This window comes from Salvelinus alpinus, chromosome 10 (genome assembly GCF_045679555.1).
Source record: "Salvelinus alpinus chromosome 10, SLU_Salpinus.1, whole genome shotgun sequence".
Classification (NCBI taxonomy): Eukaryota; Metazoa; Chordata; class Actinopteri; order Salmoniformes; family Salmonidae; genus Salvelinus; species Salvelinus alpinus.
The window spans coordinates 61919001-61938789 of record NC_092095.1 but is presented as its reverse complement, the minus strand read 5'-3'; the positions used below and the strand labels follow the sequence as shown (position 1 = coordinate 61938789).

Below are 19789 nucleotides of genomic sequence, written 5' to 3'. Positions count from 1 at the left end.
ATATAATCAAGATTAGTGTTACCTAATACAACATTCATTAGGATTGTAACAAATAAAAAAATGGTTTCATTTTAGGTGAATAAAAGTAACATACCACTGGTTGTCTTCTCATCACATAACTCTTCTGAATAAGCAGACCAGCCAACTGTTGTTCTTGGGAAGGTGAATCCATCCTTGCTGGTGGAATTGCAGAAATTCTCTATCGAAAAAATATATATTTCAACATGGACCAAATGTGTGACTGCAAACATGAAATACACATTCTGAATGTGAGATCCAAGGAATAGTGTTGTGGACTGTGATCGTGAGATCCAGGGTTATGTACAGTCGTGGCCAAAACTTTTGAGAATTACACAAATATTATTTTTCACAAAGTCTGCTGCCTCAGTTTGTATGATCGCAATTTGCATATACTCCAGAATGTTATGAAGAGTGATCAGATGATTTGCAATTATTGCAAAGTCCCTCTTTGCCATACAAATGAACTGAATCCCCCAAAAACATTTCCGCTGCATTTCAGCCCTGCCACAAAAAGGACCAGCTGACATCATGTCAGTGATTCTCTCATTAACACAGGTGTGAGTGTTGACGAGGACAAGGCTGGAGATCACTCTGTCATGCTGATTGAGTTCAAATAACAGACTGGAAACTTCAAAAGGAGGGTGGTGCTTGGAATCATTGTTCTTCCACTGTCAACCATGGATACCTGTAAGGAAACACGTTCCGTTATCATTGCTTTGCACAAAAGGGCTTCACAGGCAAGGGTATTGCTGCCAGTAAGATTGCACCTAAATCAACCATTTATCAGATCATCAACAACTTCAAGGAGAGCGGTTCAATTGTTGTGAAGAAGGCTTCAGGGCGCCCAAGAAAGTCCAGCAAGCGCCAGGACCATCTCCTAAAGTTGATTCAGCTGCGGGATCGGGGCACCACCAGTACAAAGCTTGCTCGGGAATGGCAGCAGGCAGGTGTGAGTGCATCTGCACGCACAGTGAGGCGAAGACTTTTGGAAGATGGCCTGGTGTCAAGAAGTGCAGCGAAGAAGCCACTTCTCTCCAGGAAAAACATCAGGGACAGATTGATATTCTGCAAAAGGTACAGGGATTGGACTGCTGAGGACTGGGGTAAAGTCATTTTCTCTGATGAATCCCCTTTCCGATTGTTTGGGGCATCCGGAAAAAAACTTGTCTGGAGAAGACAAGGTGAGCGCTCCCATCAGTCCTGTGTTATGCCAACAGTAAAGCATCCTGAGACCATTCATGTGTGGGGTTGCTTCTCAGCCAAGGGAGTGGGCTCACTCACAATTTTGGCTAAGAACACAGCCATGAATAAAGAATGGTACCAACACATCCTCCGAGAGCAACTTCTCCCAACCATCCAGGAACAGTTTGGTGACGAACAATGCCTTTTCCAGCATGATGGAGCACCTTGCCATTAGGCAAAAGTGATAACTAAGTGGCTCGGGGAACAAAACATCGATATTTTGGGTCCATGGCCAGGAAACTACCCAGACTTTAATCCCATTGAGAACTTGCGGTCAATCCTCAAGAGGTGGGTGGACAAACAAAAACCCACAAATTCTGACAAACTCCAAGCATTGACTATGCAAGAATGGGCTGCCATCAGTCAGGATGTGGCCCAGAAGTTAATTGCCAGGGCGGATTGCAGAAGTCTTGAAAAAGAAGGGTCAACACTGCAAATATTGACTCTTTGCATCAACTTCATGTAATTGTCAATAAAAGCCTTTGACACTTATGAAATTATTGTAATTATACTTCAGTATTTCATAGTAACATCTGACAAAAATATCTAAAGACATTGAAGCAGCAAACTTTGTGGAAATTAATATTTGTGTCATTCTCAAAACTTTTAGCCACGACTGTACAGTATAGTAGTGTAGTGGTGTGGAGTGGAGTCAATGGTAGATCCAGGGTTAGGTATTAGAGGTCTTCCGATTATGATTTTTCAACGCCGATACCGATTATTGGAAGACCAAATAAAGCCGATACCGATTAAATCGGACGATTTTTAATATATATATATATTTGTAATAATGACAATTACAACAATACTGAATGAACACTTATTTTAACTTAATATAATACATCAATAAAATCTATTTAGTCTCAAATAAATAATTAAACATGTTCAATTTGATTTAAATAATGCAAAAACAAAGTGTTGGAGAAGAAAGTAAAAGTGCAATACTTGCCATGTAGAAAAGCTAACGTTTATTAAGTTCCTTGCTCAGAACATGAGAACATATGAAAGCTGGTGGTTCCTTTTAACATGAGTCTTCAATATTCCCAGGTAATAAGTTTTAGGTTGTAGTTATTATAGGAATTATAGGCTATTTCTCTCTATACCATTTGTATTTCATATACCTTTGACTATTGGATGTTCTTATAGGCACTATAGTATTGCCAGCCTAATCTCGGGAGTTGATAGGCTTGAAGTCATAAACAGCGCAACGCTTGAAGCACAGCGAAGTGCTGTTTGAATGAATGCTAACGAGCCTGCTGCTGCCTACCACCGCCCAGTCAGACTGCTCTTTCAAATCATAGACATAATTATAATAAACACACGGAAAATAAGCCATAGGTCATTAATATGGTCAAATCCGTAAACTATCATTTCGAAAACAAAACGTTTATTTTTTCTGTGAAATACGGAACCGTTACGTATTTTATCTAACAGGTGGCATCCCTAAGTCTAAATATTGCTGTTACAGTACCATGTGTAGTTAACTAGTGATTATGTTAAGATTGATTGTTTTTTATAAGATAAGTTTAATGCTAGCTAGCAACTTATCTTGGCTCCTTGCTGCACTCGCGTAACAGGTAGTCAGCCTGCCACACAGTCTCCTTGTGCAATGGGCCCAAAAATGCAGATTACCGATTGATATGAAAACTTGAAATCGGCCCTAATTAATTGGCCCTTCCGATTATTTGGTAGACCTCTATTAGGTATAGTAGTGTAGTATTATGGAGTGGAGTCGGAATGGTAGTTCCAGGGTTAGGTATAGTAGTGTAGTATTGTGGAGGAGTCTGAATGGTAGATCCAGGGTTAGGTATAGTGTCAGTGTGAGGATTTACCCTCTGAACAGATCTCTCCGGTCCACTCATCAGGACAGATACAGACTCCACTCTGCAGCTCACCACCGTTGATACAGTTCAGAGGGGTTGTGGTGGGAGAGGGGAGACTGGTACTGGTGATAGGGATAGAGGTAGGGTAACCAGTAGTTGGAAGACCAGAAGTATTTAGGTAACCAGTAGTTGGAGTGTCAGTAAATGGAGGTTCAGGGATTAAAGGGGCAGTAGTAGTTGGGGTAGTTATGTCAATGGTGGTTGGAATGACAGATGATGTGGTGAGATCCCCCTGTGGAAAAGAGACTTTAAAAAAGATCATTAACTCAGTAAACCACATAAACAAGGATACATAGTGTCAGTTCCTATAATCATAGAAGATGATCCATGCTGTTCCAGTTTCATTGTGTCTGCATCAGTGTAGAAATGTTTTCTACTGTACTTTATGACAGAAATAAATCTTTATCACTGCCAATAAATGGTTGACAGTTGATAGCAAAGGCTACTCTGTTATCAACTGTATCTGAGACCTGACAGTAGTCGATTTACAGTCAATAGTGTCTGCATAAAAAATAAACTGAAACAATGTCTTCATAGACACTAATACAGTTGAAGTCGGAAGTTTACATACACTTAGGTTGGAGTCATTAACACTCGTTTTTCAACCACTCCACAAATTTCTTGTTAACAAACTATAGTTTTGGCAAGTCGGTTAGGACATCTACTTTGTGCATGACACAAGTAATTTTTCCAACAATTGTTTACAGAAAGATTATTTCACTGTATCACAATTCCAGTGGGCCAGAAGTTAACATACACTAAGTTGACAGCTTGGAAAATTCCAGAAAATTATGTCATGGCTTTAGAAGCATCTGATAGGCTAAATTACATAATTTTAGTTAATTTGGAGGTGTTTCTGTGGATGTATTTCAAGGCCTACCTACAAACGCAGCGCCTCTTTGCTTGACATCATGGGAAAATCCAAAGAAATCAGCCAAGGTACCACGTTCATCTGTACAAACAATAGTACGCAACTATAAACACCATGGGAACATGCAGCCATCATACCGCTCAGGAAGGAGACGCGTTCTGTCTCCTAGAAATGAACGTACTTTGGTGCGAAAAGTACAAATTAATCCCAGAACAACAGCAAAGGACCTTGTGAAGATGCTGGAGGAAACAGGTACAAAAGTATCTATATCCACAGTAAAACGAGTCCTATAAATCGACATAACCTGAAAGGCTGCTCAGCAAGGAAGAAGCCACCGCTCCAAAACCGCCATAAAAAAGCCAGACTCTGGTTTGCAGCTGCACATGGGGACAAAGTTTGTACTTTTTTGAGAAATGTCCTCTGGTCTGATGAAACAAAAATAGAACTGTTTGGCCATAATGACCATCGTTACGTTTGGAGGAAAAAGGGGGAGGGTTGCAAGCCGAAGAACAACATCCCAACTGTGAAGCACGGGAGTAGCAGCATCATGTTGTGGGGGTACTTTGATGCAGGAGGGACTGGTGCACTTCACAAAATAGATGGCATCATGAGGCAGGAAAATTATGTGGATATATTTAAGCAACATCTCAAGACATCAGTCAGGAAGTTAAAGCTTGGTCGCAAATGGGTCTTCCAAATGGACAATGACCACAACTATACTTCCAACAAAGTCAAGGTATTGGAGTGGCCATCACAAAGTAATGACCTCAATCCCATAGAAAATGTGTGGGCAGAACTGAAAAAACGTGTGCGAGCAAGGAGGCCTACAAACCTGACTCAGTTTCACCAGCTCTGTCAGGAGGAATGGGCCAAAATTCACCTAACTTATTGTGGGAAGCTTGTGGAAGGCTACCCGAAATGTCTGACCCAAGTTAAACAATTTAAAGGCAATGCTACCAAATACTAATTGAGTGTATGTAAACTTCTGACCCACTGGAAATGTGATGAAAGAAATAAAAGCTGAAATAAATAATTCTCTCTACTATTATTCTGACATTTCACATTCTTAAAATAAAGTGGTGATCCTAACTGAGCTAAGACAGGGAATTTTTACTAGGATGAAATGTCAGGAATAGTGAAAAACTGAGTTTAAATATATTTGGCATGTATGTATATTTGTGTATGTATATTTGGCGTGTAAGGTGTATGTACACTTCCGACTTCAACTGTATATCCTTCGCAGCAAAAAGACATAACATCAATCAATCATTTAAGAAAAACTCAACTTCAAAATTCATAAACCAAACTGTAAAAACAGTAAGGTTATAATCAATTGATAAGTTAAATGTATCATACATCTTTGCACACCGGAAGGAAAAGCAATTTTCCGATACAGTTCTCCATCATACAAGAAACTTAACCCCAGCATCAAACACTGAGTATACCAAACATTAGGAACACCCCCCACCCCCCCCCCCTTAGCCCTCAGAACAGCCTCGGCTCATCAGGGCATGGACACTACAAGGTGTCAAAAGCATTCCACAAGGATGCTGGCCCATGTTGACTCCAATGCTTCCCACAGTTGTGTAAAGTTGGCTGGATGTCCTTTGAGTGGTGGACCATTTCTGATACACACAGAAACAGTTGAGCGTGAAAAACCCAGCAGCGTTGCAGTTCTTGACACAAACCGGTGCGCTTGGTACCTACTACCATACCCCGTTCACAGGCACTTAAATCTTTTGTCTTGCCCATTCACCCTCTGAATGGCACACAAACACAATCCATGTCTCCTCCCCTTCATCTACACTGATTGAAGTGGATTTAACAAGAGACATCAATAAGGGAAAAGAGCAGGTGTTCTTAATGTTTTGTTCACTCAGTGTAGCCTGAACCTCTTAAATCACCCTGAATGAATCAAATATAGAGCAAGTCTTACCTGTAGCAAAGACAGCCATAATCCATAGCTCCTTCATCTCTGCTGTTTCCAGTCATCCAGTGTCAGCAGACTGCACATTATTAGGACGTCTGTTGGTCTAATGCTGTGCTGCTCTCCACCTGTCACAGAGACTGCAGTGACGTGCAGATACCAGTTAATGATTTACTATTGAAATTAAGGGGGAAGTTCTGTACATTACTGGGGGAAGGGGGAAGTACTGTACATCAACGTTGTCAACAGGATCAGTAAAGACAATGACACAAATTCTTTGAAAATAGATTAGATATGACTGGATGAATAAATTAGATACACATGGATGAATACTGCGAGGACCAGTCAACCAATAGCATTAACCTTCTCTATGCAAACCATTATTTGTTGCAGCTGGGAAGGTACAGTACATGTTTTGGTAAACAGAAAAACATTTTTCCACTAGAGCAGGGGTAATTAGATCTCCTGATTCGAGGGTTAGATAAAAAAGGTGATAACTGTCTTGGAGGTCTGGATTAGAATTTAAGGCCACTAGAAGGTGTACTTCTCTAGAACAGGGGTTCAATGCTGAAGTACATGTAACACAAAACTCATCATATACAAAGAGAAAACTGTTCCAATGAAAGGAAGTTGTTCCTTAAGTAACCATGGTAATAAGACAGATGAATCCAACTGCAGAGATGACAAATGATGCCGTTACATTGACATTATTAATTCATTCAATAATAGCCTAGACGCAAAGCTGCTACAGCATAGCCATTTATTGTTATTTAACAATGTACATCTCATTTAGAAACAATTGAATTGTTGAATACTGTCAACATGAAAATGTGCATTGACACCAGCACACAACCATATGGACGCAATCTGACCACTGCTCTTGCCTTTCTCTTAACCCTTTCCGTTCAGCTCTGGATGCCTCCTCTCATGAAGGCCACATCATGCCCTGACCTAGTCATGGGTATGTCCCAACTATAACTCCTGCCTCCTGAAGTGTACACTCGTTCACTATTTCACCCACAAATCTAAAAACATTGGATTCGCAGAGGCCCTGTCCAAAGCAGGGATGGGAAACTGCTGGTCAGGTGTTGGCCCACGAATACATTTCCAAAAATGAAAGGGAAAAAAATGAGGAACTCAGTCGGGTTCTCAACTTACTGTTGAAAGTTAGAATAGTAGAAAACACAAGGTGCAATTTCAATGTTTGGTTGTGCATCAGCAGTTTCTCTCTTGTTATGTCAGTCACTTGACAGTCACTCAATTAGCCCACGTCAGCTAACATTTGTTTAGACTGGTAAGATAGTCTAGCCAGCGATCTAAACTTGTAGTAATCATGGTTGAATTACCAACTGGGGAGGGGCCCAATTGATTTTGAAAGAAACTCTCACTCAGATATCATAATAAAAACTGCAAACATTTCTCTCCATCCTATAGTTGGGTGAGACATTTCAGGAAATTAGCTGAAAAAATTTCTCTCCACCCAATTGCAAATTATTAGAATTCCATGAAATTAGTTAAGTTACAAAATCGCTCCTCCCCATGGCAAATTGTGTAGAATATCAGGAAATGAATTCTAAAACGTACTTTTTTCCCTCTCCATTGTTATTAGGGGGGGGGGGGCGCTAAAACTCTGTGCTCGCAAGGTGGGACACACAAACACACAAAATTCCACTTAGGGCCCCCAAAAGGCTCTGACTGTATGTGTGGATGAGTTAATTTATTTTTTTTACCTTTATTTAACTAGGCAAGTCAGTTAAGAACTAATTCTTATTTTCAATGACGGCCTAGGAACAGTGGGTTAACTGCCTTGTTCAGGGGCAGAACAACAGATTTTTACCTTGTCAGCTCGGGGATTCGATCTTGCAACCTTTTGGTTACTAGTTCAACGCTCTAACCACTAGTCTACCTGCCGCCCCAAGGTTAGGTAGACCCGCGAGCCACTGCAGCCCCTCATGATGAGTTCAGATGTCTTGTGGTCCCCACCCCCATCAAAGTTGTCCATCGCTGTTCTAGTGGGAGTTTCTACCATATTTATTATTCCAGTCATTTCCTTTCAAATCAGTGAACAAGTGCCAACTTGTGGAGGAAGGAGAGATAATTGGAACATATGGCTAAGACTGGAGGTAGCTAGCGCACTATCCCTTGCAGGACAGATTATGGCAGCCAGCTCCATAGATAAGGATGAGATATAAAGAGGATGGGTTTCTAAAGGCAGCAGGACAGGTCAACATTAAACCCTGGAGTCTCAGACAACTCAAGTCTTAATCTGTCCACAGGCTCCAGAGCCAGGAGATGAGATAATGGAGGTGAGGGTACCAGGTAGATGACAGGACAGCCTATTGGCCCTAATGAAGGCTCTAAGGCAGAACTCATTGATAAAATAAAATAAAAAGTAAAACACTGTTTTCCCTAAAATAGGCTAAATGTTTCGCAGTTCTCTAAGAATGTACCCCTAAATGAACCTTATGAAACAAGTGAACCTTGAATTCTTGAAATTAGACATACATAAGTGACAGTGAATATGCTCAGTGTTTTCATAAACATCTCTATTTATATGCACATTAATGAGGAAGACTGGTGAACAGTTTGGATGGACGTTCCACTGCCATAAGAAATCATCCTTTAGAGGAAGAGTTTGGCACCACCACATGGCAGTTGAAGGTAGACAGAGGCTGCGTCAAAATAAAATAAAATTGTACTTGTCACATGCTTCGTAATCAACAGGTGTAGACTATCAGCAGCGGTGCCTGGCCAAGCCCCCCCCAAAAATGCCATATTACAACCTGTGTTGTGATAATTGTGCTATAACCTGTTAATTAATATGCTTTGCGACCGTGATATATAGGTCTAAAGGCCGAGACAATAAGACAAAGTGGCAGAATAAATTCAACCACACCATTGTTTTATCACAAAACCGTATAGCTCTGTCCAATGAAGTCCACAAAGCATATTGCGTGAACAGTAACAGACAGTTAGTTACATGACCTACAGCATTGTCAAGCAAGTTAATGTTTCGACATTTTATGACCACTAAACTACTATTGAATTAGAACCAGTGTTACCGCAAGTCGCAAAGAAAACAGGAGCTGCCTCCACTATTCCAGCACCATTTCAACTTCAATATTTTATCATTAAATCACCTCTGCTTTGTCTAATACAGTCACAACAAAAAGATACCAAAAACAATTTAGTCCAATCAACGTAAGCTAAATATGTGGCTGTCCTGGTTCTGATTTCTGTGTGCAAGTAGAAAAACATGTTGACTCACCCTACTTGTAGAGAAACGCCAATGCCATCCTCCTCGCTTTCATGTTGAGGACATGGTCTATCACTCTGTCATACAGCAGTACACGTTTTTATTTGTTTGTTGTCTTTGGCTACCTGGCTAAAATGCTTGTTCGCTAGCCTAACTTCAATTCGAGGCAACATTAGCGAGTTAAAACATTAGCATTCTACATCTAACGTTACTGTAGCTACATATTGAACTTCCATCCTCTCTGGCACAACAATGCCATTATAATAATTGGCCATTACGGAGGATAAATAAAACCACATGTGCAAATCCCTATCTCCATCCATGGCTAATTTAGGAAAGGGAATTTTTTTTGCTAGCTAGCCACCGGAGGACAACAACACAACGAGAAGCAACAATTCAAGTTTATCAGTCAATGAGTATGCTGTCAATGGAATTTGAAAGGAGTGACGCCAAAATCCAAGCTTGCTTTCCTTGACACTTTTTTTGGGTGAGCCAGTATGGAGCCAGATAGCTGCCAAAAGGTTTAACGTAGGCATCGTTAGGATAGTAAGAAAATCCATATGTAAATTGTTAGGCTCATAAGAAGTGTGAAACGTAAACGTGAAATTTCATCTGTGAACATATGAACACCACGTTACGATTACAGACAAACATTTTAGGCTTGAACAAATCTGACATAATAATACCTTTCAGAGTTTTGCCAGTTTCATCTGAATTTATGAAATTGCTTCTTCCAATTATTGACAAACATCCACTTGTTAAGAAACTGACTGTTAAGGCTCCATGGATTGAAGAGGAATTTAAAAACTGTATGGTTGAAAGGGATGGGGCAAAGGGAGTGGCTAATAAGTCTGGCTGTACATCTGACTGGCTTACTTACTGCAAATTGAGAAATTATGTGACTAAACTCAACAAAAAGAAGAAGAAACTTTATTATGAAGCCAAAATCAATGATATAAAGAAATATGTAGTACTTTAAATTAAATTATGGGCAAAAAGACAAATTCATCTCCATCTTTCATCGAATCAGATGTTTTATTCATCACAAAACCATTTGATGTTGCCAATTATTTTAATGATTATTTCACTGGCAAAGTCTGCAAACTTAGGCAGGAAATGCCCACGACAAACAGTGAGCAATTATATTCATGCATAAAAAACAAATAATGAAATAAAAGCAGTGCAAGTTTTAATTTTGTAAAGTTAGTGTGGGAGAGGTAGAAAAATTATTGTTAACGGTCAATAATGACAAACCTCCTGGCATTGACAACTGAGAAGGGCACTCAACATGTACTGCACTGACACAAATGACTGATGATTGGTTGAAAGAAATTGATAATAAGAAGATTGTGGGAGCTGTACTGTTAGATTTCAGTGCTGCCTTTAATATTATTGACCATAACCTGTTGTTGAAAAAACTTAATAAGGCTAGGCGTCCCGCTAGCAGGACAACTTCCGGTGAAACTGGAGGGCGCGCAATTCAAATTAATAATAATAAAAATGATGGATATTAAACATTTATGAACATACAAATGTCTTATATCTGTTAAAAGCTTAAATCCTTGTTAATCTAACTGCACTGTCCGATTTACAGTAGGCTTTACAGCGAAAGCATGCCATGCGATTGTTTGAGGACGGCGCCCCACATCAAAATATTTTTCCACCGGCACAGGTTTAATAAATTCACAAATAGCAATTAAATATTCACTTCTTTTTGAAAATCTTCCTCTGATTTGTCATCCAAAGGGTCCCAGCTACAACATGTAGTTGTCACGCCCTGACCGTAGATTGCTTTGTATGTTTCTATTTTTAGTTTGGTCAGGGTGTGATGTGGGTGGGTATTCTATGTTGTAGGTCTAGGTTTTCCTTTTATATGTGTTTGGCCTGTAATGGTTCTCAATCAGAGGCAGCTGTCTATCGTTGTCTCTGATTGAGAGCCATACTTAGGTAGCCTGTTTTACCATTTTGAGTTGTGGGTGATTATTTTCTGTTTAGTCTTTTTTCGTCACCTTACAGGACTGTTCGTTTGTTGTTTTTGTTGTTTTGTTCAGTGTTCAGTTGTTTTATAAAAAATATGAACACTTACCACGCTGCACCTTGGTCCTCCTCTCCTTCTCCCGATGACAATTGTGACAGTGTCGTTTTGTTAGATAAAATCCTTCTTTATATCCCAAAAAGTCTGTTTAGTTGGCGCCATCGATTTGCAGAGAAAGGAATCCAAAAAAGCTACCGCTAAACTTTGTTAAAACAAGTCAAAATACGTTTCTATTTAATCCTCAAAAAAAAAAAAGGGTTTTTCTTTGGAATTTCTCCTACCATATCTATTGTGTTATAGTCTCCTATTATTTTAACATTTCTACAAACTTCAGAGTTCTTTCCAATGGTACCAATTATATGCATATCCTGGCTTCAGGGCCTGAGCAACAGGCAGTTTACTTTGGGCACGTCAGTCAGGCTGAAATTGAGAAATATACCCTAGCCTGAAGAAAAGCTTTAGCTGGCCCAGAACAGAGTGGCACGTTTTGCTCTTAATTGTAATCAGAGGGCTATAAAAATATAGATACTATGCATGCCAGTCTCTCTTGGCTATGAGTTGAGGAGAGACTGACTGCATCGCTTCTTCTTTTTATAAGAAACATTAATGTGTTAAATCCCAAGTTGTTTGCATTGTCAACTTACACACAGCTCTGACACACACACACACTTATCCCACCAGACATGCCACCATGGGTCTTTTCATAGTCCCCAAATCCACAACAAATTCAAGAAAACGTACAGTATTATATAGAGCCCTTATTGCATGGAACTTCCTTCCATCTCATATTGCTCAAATAAACAGCAAACCTGGTTTCAAAAACAGATAAAGCAACACCTCGCGGCACAACACCTCTCCCCTATTTGACCTAGATAGTTTGTGTGTATGCATTGATATGTAGGCTACGTGTGCCTTTCTAAAAATGTATGTAGTTCTGTCCTTGAGCTGTTCTTGTCTGTTGATGTTCTGTATTATGTCATTCTGTATTATGTTTCATGTTTTGTGTGGACCCCAGGAAGAGTAGCTGCTGCTTTTGCAACAGCTAATGGGGATCCTAATAAAATACCAAATACCAACAAAAAACGTAACACCTGTGAGGAGTGCTACGTGAACAAGCATAACACAGTATAAAAAACAGAAGTCAGGGAAACCAGAAAGAGGTATTCTGCACATTTTCAAGTCTCCGTTCTCTATTCGTAGTTCGAACTGAGTCCACATGCTCCCGCCAGAGTAGCAATAAGTCTGTGTGAGAAGAGCGACATGGCAGAGGGACATGGTGCTGGTCCGCCTAATTCTCATGTAAGGATTGTGTTGTCAATTATTACTCCTCAGTTGAGTTTACTTCACATTTAGGTAGCTAATGTAAATCTAGATAGCACTAGCTAGCTAATGACACGAAGCTAGCTAACTAACTAGCTTACACAGTCGATCTCTGCTCATGGCATATGATATGGCCTAGCTAGTTAGCTCATGTCACTGACAAAATTACACTTTGTTGTGCAAGGAGTAAGCCTCAGTGTCAAGCTAGCCACTGTTTAACTACCAAATACCGTTATGGTAATTGGTAGCTAGCAAGGAGGAGAACGTTACCTGTCCACAAGGTTGCCCTAGTCAAGGACTCACATCCAGTACCTAGATATAGAAATAAGTTATTGATTGTTGTTATTCGTTTTTCTATTAAGTTATCAAAGAGTAACTAAGTTAGCTCGCTAACATGCTGACCAGACCGCTCACATGTTGATTTTGTCCACCCACACCAGATGCAATCAGGACACGCAGGTTGAAATATCAAAACAAACTCTGAACCAACTATATTAGTTTGGGGTCAGGTCGAAAAGCATTAAACATGTATGCCAATTTAGCTAGCTAATTTGCCCTGGGATATAAACATTGGGTTGTTATTTTACCTAAAATGCACAAAATCCTCTTCTCCGACAATTAATTCACAGATAAAAGTTTGTTTTTAGTAATCTCTCCTCTCAACCTAGCATTACCATTACCGACTGGAGTGTGGACCTCAGTTCATCTTTCAATCACACCATGTGGGTATATGCTCCTAAAAACCAATGAGGAGATGGGAGAGGCGGGACTTGCAGCAAATCAAGCGTCACAAATAGAACCAAGTTCTATTTTAGCGCCTGGTTATACAGACGCTCGTTGACGCGTGCGAGCAGTTTGGATGCAATGATTGAATAACATGTATGTGTACATTTATTTTGCAACGCTCGCGGAGCATGTCAGTTGCTTTGCAGGTTCCAGTTTAATTTCCAAAATAAAAGTCTAGAGGTTGTTTTAGAACGGAATTAGATAACGACGTTATACCAGTAGATGGCGTAGTATAGGCTTGGGCCTTCAGCAAATGACTGTGAGAATAATACTGTGAAGACACAGAAGAGCTTTGTCTAGAATAACCACCTGAGCTGCAAAATAGAAAGTAAATATGATTTAGGCCTATTCTGCTCATTAAATATGCAATGCTGTTGTGTTATTTAATGGCCATATAACTGCATAATTTATTTGTATAGCCGCGTGGAACTACTGTGGTGATCATGTGATCAACTGAAAGGTTGCAAGATCAAATCCCTGAGCAGACAAGGTAAGAATCTACCGTTCTGCCCCTGAACAAGGCAGTTAACCCACTGTTCCTAGGCCATAATTGAAAATAAGAATTTGTTCTTAACTGACTTGACTAGTTAAATAAAATAAATTTAAAAAAATTCCACTATTTGGGAGCACGGACTGTAGGCCTTGTATTAGGCATTTTGATTGTTGTATTTGCAAATTCCACTCTGTATGTAGGCTTGTCAAAGCCATTTGCGTTACACAACCCCCTTACGCAGAGGCTATATCCATATCAATAAATGAGACAAAACAAAATATTGATTAAGTCTTGGCTATAACCTGTCTTGAGCGAAATACCCAAGGGGTCCCAAATGGTCAAGACTATCTATAGCCTATTCTTATTGCCAGATCTGTTTTCCTTATCAGCCACTGCATGTGCTTCTTCAACTATTTTGTAAATGTTTTATTTAGGAACTATTTCTGGAGGCCTGTGAGGGGAGGCCTATTATAAAAACAGTTATAAAACACAAACAGAGTTCTAAAATTCTTCCGCAAGACACCAGTACCCAAAAGGATAGCCTAAATTGCAATGCCTACAAGTTGAAGGCTTATTTTTTTTGTAAGATAGGCCTAAATAAAACATTGAATTATTAAAGTGATAGGCTAAAAAACATTGGAGAATAAATTATTTCAATAAACAAATGGATGACTGTTCTATTCTCTTCGATTTAGTTCCTATTGCAACTCAGACAAATGACAGAATTGATGACATACTGATTGACTGAACTGAATGAAGGATTAATTAAATGTTAAAAAATGTTGGAATGATGAGTTGTACGCATCATGCATGCTCTGCACTTTATTTGGCTAGTAGGCAAATCAAATCAAATTGTATTAGTCACATGTGCCGAATACAACAGGTTTGATTCACCTTACAGTGAAATGCTTACTTACAAGCCCCTAACCAACAATGCAGTTAAAAAAATACGGATAAGAATAAGAAATAAAAGTAACAAGTAATTTAAGAGCAGCAGTAAAATAACAATAGCGAGACTATATACAGGGGGGTACCGGTACAGAGTCAATGTGCGGGGACACCGGTTAGTTGAGGTAATATGTACTGTACATGTATATAGAGTTATTAAAGTGACTATGCATAGATGACAACAACAGAGAGTGGCAGCGGTGTAAAAGAGGAGGAGAGGGGAGCGGCATTGCAAATAGGCTGGGTAGCCATTTGATTAGATGTTCAGAAGTCTTATGGCTTGGGGATAGAAGCTGTTTAGAAGCCTCTTGGACCTAGACTTGGCGCTCCGGTACCGCTTGCCGTGCGGTAGCAGAGAGAACAGTCCATGACTAGGGTGGCCGGAGTCTTTTAGGGCCTTCCTCTGACACTGCCTGCTATAGAGGCCCTGGATGGCAGGAAGCTTGGCCCCAATGATGTACTGGGCCATTTGCACTGCACTTTGTAGTGCCTTGGGGTCGGAGGCCAAGCAGTTGCCATACCAGACAGTGATGCAACCAGTCAGGATGCTCTCGATGGTGCAGCTGTAGAACCTTTTGAGGATCTCAGGACCCATGCTAAATCTTTTCAGTCTCCTGAGGGGGAATAGGTTTTGTCGTGCCCTCTTCACAACTGTCTTGGTGTGCTTGGACCATGTTAGTTTGTTGGTGATGTGGACACCAAGGAACTTGAAGCTCTCAACCTGCTCCACTACAGCCCCGTCGACGAGAATGGGGGCGTGCTCAGTCCTCTTTTTCCTGTAGGCCACAATCATCTCCTTTGTCTTGATCACGTTGAGGCTGTCTTGTCGTTGTTGGTGATCAGGCCAGAGATACAGTATGCTCATGCTGTAGAGAACTGATGAGTAATAGAGAATGGAGACAGCCAAAACTCTGAAAGGTATTGTTGTACGTCAGAACTGTAACACAAGATTTTTTCAAGCCTAAAATGTTAGTCTGTAATCGTAACATGGTGTTTGTACGTTCACAGATTAAATTTGACGTTTACATTTCATGTTTCACGCATGGCTTTTCTTACGATCCTAACAATTTACGTATGGATTTTGTTACGATCCAAACGATACGTACGGTCAACCTTTTGGCACATTTTTTGTAAACTTTTTTTTGTCACTGATGGCTGGCTTCCCTTGCCTTCAATGCTAAGTGAGGCAACAATGTCATACTCGTTTGAACCAGACAGCATCAGATAGATTGCCTACATGTAGAGAGACAGAGGGCGCTGTTTTGCTCGCTAGGATGCTTTCTCCTGTGAGATAAATTCAGCCTCTTGCGAATTGAAGGAATATGATGAAACAAAATGAGACAAAATATTATTTTGTGGGGTCTATTTTGTAAAAATTTTGGGGAAGCCTGGCTTCTCTTGGCATCCATGTGAACCTGATGAAGTCCCACTTTGCTCTGTCCCAGTTAGGTGTGGAACTTATCGTGTTTTTAGTATAGTCTGTAGTTTTTAGGCTGATGTTTATAATGTAATCTGTAGTTTTCAGCCTGGTGATAATTTTTTTTCTTAAAACTGCATTGTTGGTTAAGGGCCTGTAGGTAACATTGCACTGTAAGGTCTAAAATATGATTTGATTTGATTGGCCTGCGAAGCCCTGACTCTCAAGAATGAGGGACTGGTATTTCTTGAACTTCCCCTCATGTGCCTGACATGCCTCCTCTACACTGTCTAAAGCCATTTTCTGAGAGATTGTGTAAAATAATGTTTTTTTTCTCACTAAGAACACTGAATTTTTTATTTTTATTCTCAATAAGAATACTGAAACAAGAGAATAATGAGATTTATTCAAAACAGTCAACATTCATAAAGAACATAGGTACATAAAGTATTTACAAACATGTGCATGGTCAAAACATTTTTGGACAATAACACTTTTGATAGATATAAATGGTGTGTGTATAACTATAGGCAATAATGGAGGTCTATGAGATATTGACAGGTTGAACTTGCAGCCAATCAATTAGATCATTTCCAATCCAAGATGGCGTAGCAGCAAGACGTGTTTGTCTTTGTCCCGTCTTTGTCCTGTGTAAATATTTTCTGTATTTCAATCTCTTTTTCCATTTTCAAATTAAATATACCTTCCTGCCACTTTAGCCCGGATAGCCCGGATAATATCTGCCAGTCTGCACAGCGCGATATCAGTCCTGAGCATATCGGACTGCTCACCGGATTCCTGCCCCAAGCTCTGGACCATTACACCGGATCATCGCAGCTAGCTAGCTGCTACCAAGTGGCTATCATGGCTAATGCCCTTGTCCAGAAGCAAGCACCAGTTAGCCTTGAGCTAGGCCCATTCCCCCGCTAGTAGTACACCAACTACAATACCTCTCTTGCCAATTGGCCTGGACCCTTTGTCGACACAGAGCCCCGCCGATCCATCACGACTGGTCTGCTGACGTATTTCGACCGATGTGCTCTCAACCGGCCTCTGCGTCGTTGATGTCGGTGAGGACCCAGATACTAGACCCGGCCCGCTAACTCTGAGCGCCATGTCTCCCGCTCGCCTAGAGTAGTGACGACTGCCGAGCGGCTCCCTCTTTCGTCCATTACTGCTTATTGGAACCTTTGATCACTCAGCTACACAGCTGATGCTTACTGGACTGTTCATTAACACGGTACTTCATTTTGTTTATCTGTCGGCCCAAGCCTCAAACTCAGGCCCTGTGTGTAGCTAACTGACCCTCTCTGCCCATTCATCACAATTTACCCGTTATTGTTGTCTTAGCTGTTTACCCGTTGTTGTCTTAGCCCTCCCAATCAACTCCTGTGATTGCTTTATGCCTCCCTCTAATGTCAATATGCCTTGTATACTGTTGTTTAGGGTAGCTCTCGTTGTTTTGTTTTACTGCAGAGCCCCTAGTCCTGATCTACATGCCTCGGTTAGCTCGCTTGACCACGCCTATCTTAACTGGCGCTTCCAGAGAAGCAGCCTCTCTCATCGTCACTCAATGCCTAGGTTTACCTCCACTGTACTCGCACCCTACCATGCCCTTGCCTGTGCATTATGCCCTGAATCTATCCTACCATGCCCAGAAGTCTGCTCTTTTTACTCTCTGTTCCAAACGCACTAGACGACCAGTTCTTATAGCCTTTAGCCGTACCTTTATCCTACTCATCCTCTGGTGATGTAGAGGTTAACCCGGGCCCTGTGTGTTCCCAGGCGCTCTCATTTGTTGACTTCTGTAACCGGAAAAGCCTTGGGTTCATGCATGTTAAAATCAGAAGCCACCTCCCTAAATTGCTTTATTCACTGTTTTAGCACACTCCACCAACCCTGATGTCCTAGCCGTGTCTGAATCCTGGCTTAGGAAGGCCACCAAAAATTCAGAAATGTCCATCCCCAGTTACAACATTTTCCGTCAAGACAGAACTGCTAAAGGAGGCAGAGTTGCAATCTACTGTAGAGAGCCTGCAGAATTCTGTCCTACTATCCAGGTCCATGCCAAACAGTTCGAGCTACTACTTTTAAAAATCCATCTCTCCAAAAATAATTTCTCACTGTTGCCGCTTGTTATAGACCCCCCTCAGCTCCCAGCTGTGCCCTAGACACCATATGAGAATTGATTGCCCCCAATGTATCGTCAGAATTTGTACTGTTAGGTGACCTAAACTGGGATATGCTTAACACCCTGGCCGTCCTAAAATCTAAGCTAGATGCCCTCAATCTCACACAAATGATCAAGGAACCTACCAGGTACAACCCCAAATCCGTAAACATGGGCACCCTCATAGATATCATCCTGACCAACTTGCCCTCTAAATACACCTCTGCTGTGTTCAACCAGGATCTCAGCGATCACTGCCTCATTGCCTGCGTCCGTTATGGGTCCGCGGTCAAACGACCACCCCTCATCACTGTCAAAAGCTCCCTAAAACAATTTAGCAATTCTGCAATATCCTGGAAGGATATTGACCTCATCCTGTCAGTTGAGGATGCCTGGTTGTTCTTAAAAAGTGCCTCCCTCACCAACTTAAATAAGCATGCCCCATTCAAAAAATGTAGAACTAAGAACAGATATAGCCTTGGTTCACTCCAGACTTGACTGCCCTTGATCAGCACAAAACATCCTGTGGCACACTGCACTAGCTTCGAATAGTCCCGGCGATATGCAACTTTTCAGGGAAGTCAGGAACCAATATACACAGTCAGTTAGGAAAGCAAAGGCTTGCTTTTTCAAACAGAAATTTGCATCCTGCAGCACTAATTCCAAAAAGGTTTGGCACAATGTAAAGTCCATGGAGAATAAGAGCACCTCCTCCCACCTGCCCACTGCCCTGAGGCTAGGTAACACTGTCTCCACCGATAAATCCACGATAATCGAGAATTTCAATAAGCATTTCTAAACAGCTGGCCACGCTTTCCACCTGGCTACCCCAACCCTGGCCAACAGCTCTGTACCCCCCGCAGCAACTAGCCCAACCCCCCCCCCCCCTCCCCGCTTCTCCTTCACCCAAATCCAGACAGCTGATTTCCTGAAAGAGTTGCAGAATCTGATTAATCACACATTTTCAGTACTAATTGTGAATAAAATGGGATATGACATGACTGTACAATGTTGCTGACCTCAAACATCATTTTGGTATCATGAAATTACTAATATGTTGTTATTTATTAATTTGAGGAACTCTTGAAAAATATGCTCTACCAGGCAGCTGAGATGCCCATTAAAGGAATGCTATTTAAACAAAGCTAGCTATTATGGACAATGGAGAAATATTGTTATGGGATTTTTTTTGTCTATGCAAATCCAAAAATATTTTCATATTGATATCAGCCTGTTTTCTTCAATTTGTTTCACAAATGTTTTCAGGACATGTCATTTTACAGGTATTATGAGCATAACATGAAATAATGAAATTATGAAATTACATATATATGAATACTCATATATTGACACACAAATGTATCATATTTGATATCAGTTGTTATTTATCTTGGCCTATCTTCCGTTATAAGTAACTGAA

General features: G+C 40.7%; 1 protein-coding gene across 9 annotated transcripts in view; it reads right to left on the bottom strand.

The window, feature by feature from the left end:
- LOC139532514 (adhesion G-protein coupled receptor G7-like) overlaps positions 1-19789 on the bottom strand; it is a 73199-nt gene that overhangs the window by 40839 nt on the left and 12571 nt on the right. For 6 of the 9 annotated variants that reach the window (XR_011666589.1, XR_011666590.1, XR_011666588.1 and 3 more), the window contains exon 3: positions 95-199. Coding sequence is in view for 4 of the 9 variants with exons in the window: in XM_071330214.1 (XP_071186315.1) it covers positions 95-199 (105 nt within the window). In the remaining 5 variants the exon portion in view is untranslated. Of the gene's footprint in view, positions 1-94; positions 200-3095; positions 3393-5953; positions 6085-9212; positions 9664-9886; positions 10022-19789 lie in introns of those variants that run through there. The other 3 variants (XM_071330217.1, XM_071330216.1, XM_071330218.1) reach the window with 3 other exon arrangements.